Source organism: Electrophorus electricus, chromosome 11 (assembly GCF_013358815.1).
Source record: "Electrophorus electricus isolate fEleEle1 chromosome 11, fEleEle1.pri, whole genome shotgun sequence".
NCBI classification, from domain to species: Eukaryota; Metazoa; Chordata; class Actinopteri; order Gymnotiformes; family Gymnotidae; genus Electrophorus; species Electrophorus electricus.
In genome coordinates, this window is record NC_049545.1 from 34,943 (window position 1) to 42,396 (window position 7,454).

General features: G+C 39.5%; 1 protein-coding gene across 1 annotated transcript; it reads left to right on the plus strand.

The window, feature by feature from the left end:
• The first annotated feature begins 379 nt into the window (after positions 1-379).
• LOC113585938 (hyaluronan-binding protein 2-like) lies at positions 380-5,885 on the plus strand. The gene is made up of 13 exons (XM_035531581.1): positions 380-439; positions 593-716; positions 1,083-1,169; positions 1,347-1,454; positions 1,631-1,747; positions 1,949-2,059; positions 2,302-2,473; positions 2,587-2,696; positions 2,790-3,264; positions 4,044-4,186; positions 4,326-4,460; positions 4,583-4,728; positions 5,724-5,885. The coding sequence occupies exons 1-13, from the start codon at positions 380-382 to the stop codon at positions 5,883-5,885; spliced, it is 1,950 nt and encodes a 649-aa protein (XP_035387474.1).
• Positions 5,886-7,454: the final 1,569 nt, after the last annotated feature.

Consider the following 7,454-nt stretch of genomic DNA (forward strand, 5'->3'; position numbering starts at 1 on the left):
GGAACAAAGTCTGCACAGACAAAACCTGCTCTGTCAGCATGGGTAGCAAAAACTGCTTAATAGCAGCAGTTAAAGAGTTAGATATGAGTTAGGGTTAGATATGGGTTGGGGTTAGGGTTAGATATGGTGAACTGGACAAGAGGATAGTTGAGAAATATTTGAAAGAAAAAAACTCACTATTGAATAGAATTATCACAAATGATATTAATTTAAGGGAAACTGGACTCACACACACTATAGGGGTTAAAATACCATTGATTTTGTTGTTCTGGAATGGATGCAGTATAAAGTACACACAGAGAACATTGACCTTGTTCTGTTACAGCCAGTGAAGCACAGACTACTACTGTGTGGTGTATCATTCAGTCCATCAGTAACTATGAAGCTGAAGGATCTACTGCTGCTCCTATTCCTCTGTGCCTTCATCACACTTGCACAGGTAAGGAATTAATTAATTCTGCTCAGAATACACAATTCACATAATTTATTTTACTTAACTACGCTTACATTTTTTGTTCTGACACAAAATGTAACTTTATTGACTAAACAAAATCAGCTATTAAAACATGACAAACATAACAAACATGAGAAGCATGACAAACATGAGAAGCATGAGGAGCATGAGAAGCATGAGGAACATGAGAAGCAAGACAGAAAGAAGATACATGAAGAAAGACATGGGCCACACCATGGAAAACACCCAGGAAAAGTGGAGGGTAAGGGACTACCTTAAACACAGTGGACAGGAAGAGTAGGGGGTAAGGGACTTCCTCAAACACTTTTGACACTGTGCAATTATGACACCCAGTAGAAGCTGGTGTATTGTACAATATTTATATCGGGCAAAAATTGGATATATATATATACATTTATTCATTTTTAGGCTTCCATTTAACTGGACATTAAACCACATCAGGAACTGCTTATTTATTCTAGGGATTGTTTAAACAGCTGAGACATATTAAGACTGAGCCACCAAATGTTTTCTCTTATTCTTTACGCCACCCTTACACCTAATACTGATCATTTGAGTCAGTTATCATTTGAGTCAGTTATTTCATCATATAATCTATATTCACCAGATTTGCAGACTGATTATGATGACGACAGCAGTGATGATGAGGATGTGGGAAAAGGTGAATGGCTATTTGAGCTTCAAGATGTCCGAGGTATGATTCAGTAACTGTCCATGGCTTTTTCTAATGGTTTTGACAAAAAATTATACAACACAATGTGTGTTTGTGCTTGTAGTATTAAGCGGATATATCTATAGTTGTATCACATCCACTGTAAGAAAATGCATCCATTCCCTTTTCACACAACATCTCCTCTCTGTGCACATTCAGGGAGCTGCGCCCCAAATCCATGCCTGAATAATGGAGTATGTGAGGAGAGAAGAGGGAAATTCAAATGCAGATGTTCCAAACTTTTCAGAGGCAGGAGATGTGAGAAAGGTAGAAGACCTGATACTTCAGAGAAATCTGAAAAAAGATAGGATGAAGCTGCTATGTGGTATAGTGTATTATGAGAGTCTGACATGTATTTTGAGAGTCTGTAGTGTATTTTGACAAGAGACTAGTGCATATTGACACTGTAATGTATTTTGAGAAGAAACTGGTTTTTATTTCAGCAAAACATATTTGCAAGAAGAACACATGTGGATATGGTGAATGTGTTCTAACAGCTGTTCCTCCTTTCTATGAGTGCAAATGCAAAGCACCCTTTAAACCTCCAAACTGCAGAACCAGTAAGATTTCCACTAATACCATTTTGTTACTGGCACTGAATGACAACCAACTGTTTAATTACAATATCATCTCTTTTTTTAAAACAATGTCAGACTATGCATGCAGGATTCTCTGCAGTTTATAATTCTTTCAGACATATATGTAAACTTTGTATCTAGACATATAAATTGATTTATGTGTATGTTTCTGTATCGACCAAGGTCTCCCATGTGAGCCTAACCCATGTCTGAATGGAGGTTCCTGTATTAAGGATGGAGAAGACTTTGACTGTGTCTGCAAAGAAGGCTTCACTGGGAAATTCTGTCAAATTGGTAATTATACATTAATTCTGAAGAAATATTAAATATTTTTAAGTACTGATTTATGTAAATGTTTGAGTATTTTAAGAAATTCCCTGTTGACTTCAGTCTAAGCAACCCTTAAGAAAATGTATTTCACCAACCACTTCATCAACAAATCTCATGAATACAAAAACAGTTATACTTTCACCATAGTAAATTGCAAGTTCCTTCTTTTGGTAATGGAGTGTAATTTAGTGTGTTTTGCTCTTCAGATCCAGATGATTGCTATGAAACAAATGGAGAGTCCTACAGAGGCATGGTATCAGAGACAGAGGATGGGGATGACTGTCTCTTCTGGAATTCCTACTATCTATTGGGTAAAGGAATAAACCCTTTCATAAACTTTGAGGATATTCATGGCCTAGGTCCACACAATTTCTGCAGGTAAGAACATACAAATATATATAGACAGTCTTATATACTTGGTCATTAATCTTGAAAAGCAATACAAAATGATTCTCTGCTACCTAAACTTAAATGTGTTAATTAAATCACAGAAACCCAGATGGTGAAACAAAGCCATGGTGCTTTATACGATCAGGAAAGACACTAAGATGGAATCCCTGCAATGTGAGAAAATGTTCTAGCACTGATGGTAATTATATCTCTTTTTTCAGATACACATGATTTTTGTGCGGCTGAGAAATGTTATGATGCAGTGATGCCTTTCAGCCCCGTATAATCACTGAGTATTTTGTTGCTCTTCCAAACATGGAACCTACTGCAGCTGTCCCCTCCTTCATCCCTCCTACACTCCAAACTACTACTCCCATTAAGCTCCACGTAACACCAAGACCCATCCACCTAAACCCAACCACACAGCCCACACCGTCAATCCATCAACCAGGAACCCACATTCCCAAAAGCCCTGTGCCAGGAACCCCCACCTCCGAAAGCCTGGTACCAGTAACCCACACCGTTGGAAGCCCCATGCCAGGAAGTTCTGTTCCAGGAAGCCAAGTCCCACATGTGCTGAGGCAGTTTGAAACATGTGGGGAACCCCAACCAAAAAAACCAATTAATCGTATCTATGGAGGCCTAAAAGCACTTCCAGGAGCACAGCCATGGCAGGCATCTATACAGATCAGACCTAAGGTCTCTACTCTGGGCTTTAAACACATCTGTGGAGGCGCTCTCATCAAGCCATGCTGGGTGATGACAGCAGGACACTGTATGTGAGTACAGCATAAATCAGGGTGTTGCAGCAGAAGGGCCATTTAGCTGTGCTGATATACAAAGGGTTTTTTTAAAGAATACCATGTGTATCATCCCTAAGTAAACATTCCAAATAGAGTTGGGTTAATAATAGTGGAAGCTTTCAGAACATGACTAACAGTATTTGCTTTTAACATTATGTGGTCAAAATAGTCAAGTAACTTTAAACTGTAACATTTAAAAAAAATGTGTGAAGACAGTCAGACATCTGTCCACATAAAGGATTAGGGTTAGAGAGTAGACATCTGTCCTCATAAATGACCCCTCTGCAGAGATCCAAACTCAGACAGACTAAATAAACAGTACGGTGCAGCTGCACATTGCCCTGCTGGCTCTGCAGGGACATGTGCATATCCTTCATGCAGCTGAGTGGAGGTAGACGTGGACTGCTATTGAAAGAGCAAAGGGTATGTTTATGGACTCAATGCTACATTAATAATTTCCCAAATAATGAGTTATTGTTTTTCTTTCTGTAGACAATAAAACATAGGGGGTTCTCCTCTGGAGAAGTGGACAAAGTAGCAATCAATGTTTCAAATAGTTTGGGTTAGAAGATGTGGATGTCAAAATAAACTAAGCAAGCCTACAATAGTAAATACAACATTATTATAGCTGATGTGTAAAATATTAAATAACTACAATGATTGGAATTCAAAAATTAAGAAGTGATTTTACTTCTGTATTGAGATACAGCATTGCTAAACAGGTTGTTCTGCTTATCTTGTTTGTCTACTCACAGTGTCAAAGGTCATGATTTCCAGGTGGTTCTAGGTGGTGTGGACTTAGGGAAGGTTGAGCCATCAGAGCAAACACTGGAGGTTGTGGAGACCATTGTCCATGAACAGTACAGAGAAACCCCTGAATCAGTCTACAATGACATCGGTAATTTTATTGTAATTAATTTTCCATGGACAAAAAGATGTTGACTATTGCATACAGAAATAGACAGGCTTATAATCAATTTTGTGTTGTTACCACAGAAAATTAATTTGAAATTCATGCATGTGCAAATGTGTCATAGCTCTGCTGAGGCTCAGAGCCAAAGATGGGAGGTGTGCAAAGGAGAGTCAGTTCATAAGGACGGTCTGCTTGGCCAAAGAAAGCTTCCCTGATGGTTCTGAGTGCAAGATCTCTGGATGGGGAGTCACCCCAGAGTGTAAGGCACTGACTCTGCTGTGACCATAAGGGGCACTGCAGGAGTATTTCTGACAAAATGCACCTTTGGACTGGACTTTTTTAGTTGTACCATCTTTCTCTCTCTGCTGTTCTCTCTGCTAGCGCAATATGGCTCCAGTCAGTTATTGGATGCTGAGGTGTTATTGATTGCCCAAGATGTCTGTTCCGATCCAAAAGTGTATGGGAAATTCATAGATAACACAATGTTCTGTGCTGGTTATCTGGATGGTGGAGTGGACTCCTGTCAGGTGAGAAAATATTAAAGTGAAGCATATAGATGATAAAGACAAATTAGCCATCAGATGCTTAAATGAACTTAGTCATTTAGTTAAATATGATGTTTTGATTAATTGTATATATAGAACTATTGATATGGGTCAAAGGCAAATGTGTACATAATTTTAAAAGGTGCACTACAAACCGCACTGGTTTGTACTCATTTTAATAAAAAAGTAATCATCCCACAGAGCAAAACCATAAAACATTCAAACCATGCAAAACAATCTGATTTTAAATAAGTTTGGTTTTAACAATCATGTACAAAGTAAGTGCAATGGTGAGGGGTTAGGAGGTGGACACGAGTGAAGAAGAGCGATTCCAGAGTCGTAATCATTATAACAGTCGAGGGTGAATTTACCAACATGTAGAGTCTGGGAATACATAGCTAAACAAAAGGAAACAAATCACACGATGTCAGAAGGGTAGCTGGCTAAAACAAAGAGGCTAGGAATGAAGGCTAGAATAAGCACCATGCTAGGAAGCACGAATATCTAGGAATTACAAACATGGGCTAGGATATTACACACAGAGGCTTGGATTAGGAATGGAACCACAACAAGGAAGTAAAGCAATACAAAGACATGAGACATGAAAACCATGGAGACAGGGATGCTAGGAGGGTGGCCAATCATGACAGTATTACTAACTGGTGTCATTGTCTGCATTAACTTATAATTTTAGTTATAATTTTGGCAAAGCTTGTGTAGGCTTTACTCTGCTTAGTCACAGGGCTGATGTTTGACCCACCAACATAGCTTTAAATCAAAACTATGTTAATGTTTGAATGATCTCTTCAAATATGACAACCTATCAAGAGAAAGCAAACTACTGAACAGAAAGCAAAGCCTAATACAACTATTCACTGCGTGACAGTAAGTCATTAGAGGCCTAGACCCAGATTCTATGTAAGAGCAGCACTATTGGCTCTTCTCATTGTACACTGCATGTCCCTCCTCTTTGACAGGGTGATTCAGGAGGGCCCCTGACCTGTGAGAAGGAGCAGGTGCACTATGCTTATGGCATCGTCAGCTGGGGTGACAGCTGTGGGCAGAAGAATAAGCCTGGTGTCTACACCCGTGTCACTCACTTTGTGGATTGGATCAATGCAAAGACAGCTGGCCCATAAACTTTTGTTTTGTTTTGTTTTTTTGGTGGGAAGAACAAAGTCTTCCTTAACCTTAGTAGGTATATACCAAGTAACTGAACGCAAGCAAATATACTTCATCAAGAAACTACTACAGTGAAAAACCTATTTACTTTTGTGACTCTTAAGTAAATTTTATGGGTTACAGAGTGTTTTCTTTTAATTGCTTGTGGATCTGGAATTGGTGCACAAAACATATCAAAACTGTGACAAAACTACAAATTGAAAATATAATTCTAAACTTTCATCATTCCAGGCTATGGGTAAGAGAAAAAGTATTGTTATTGAGGATTAAAAAATAAATAGCATATATGTAATTAAAAGTACATTAAATTAAAAGTAAGTGCAACTGGACACAAAACTGTAGTTGAGAAACTATAGCAAAGTAAAAACCTAAAATTTCAAAGCCAACTAAGTGAAAATTACTTATGTACAATGAATAAACTCTCATTCCCATTGGTGTACTTGACTGTGACTTTGTACAATTTACCAGTCTTCAGTAAGTTGCATAGCTTTTATGCTGCTATAGTACAACATGGTATTGGAAATAAGTAAAAGTGTGCAGTAAGTCACATTATGCAGCCATAGAACTATTATGCAGGTGCCTGTGTAAGATGTATAGAGGCATCCACACTATACACTCTATAGAGGAATATTCAATTAAAAAATCTAATCATTTATTTATAAAGTGCTTTTTACAACAGATGTCACAAATCAGTTTTACTAATGTTCAAGTCGAAGTCCCCAGTGAACAAGCCAAGGGTGACAGTGGCAAGGAAAAACTCCCTAAAGCATGAGGAAGAAACCCTGATGTAACGGCCTGAGTGCCGCTGGGCAAAGAGCAGGATGTACAACATCTTTCGACAGAGACAAACATTTATTAACATACCATACAGACACTGGCACTCACATATAACACAAACTGTGACTGTGAACACACATATGGTGAACAAGAACAACGTGAACACGAACATGATCAATGACTGACAATAATGTACACACTAACAAGGGCTTAAATACATACAAACGTGACAAGACTAAACCGATGCAGGTGTGTGCTAAACATAGGCATGGTTACTAACGAGACACAGTCAATGAAGAACTCCCACTGCATGCGGCAGGCCATACCACGTGACCACTGCAAGGGGAGCGTTCCATGACAGTACCCCCTCCCAAGGGGCGTGGCTCCTGACGTGTCCATCCCGCGGACAGCAAACCCCAGGCTGCCATGCACATAACAAAACAAAGCTGGGTGCCCACCTAACACAAGGCGGGCTAGGAGCTGCCAGCAAGGGAGGTCTCTCAGTTTGTGAGGGGGAAAGGCAGAGTCTATTCCTCTTCCAGGGCAGTCCAGTACATGACGCACACCAATGTGTCGATGTGCCTGTACACACACAAAAGGCACAAGTACACACAAACAGATGCACCTATAGATACACATGAAAGGTGCTTCAATGCAGTGCCCACTGGAAGCACGGGTGCTGGAGGCATGTCCTTGGCCCCCACTGGACACACAGAGGGGCACGTCTGCCCCAGCTCTGAAAGTGCTAC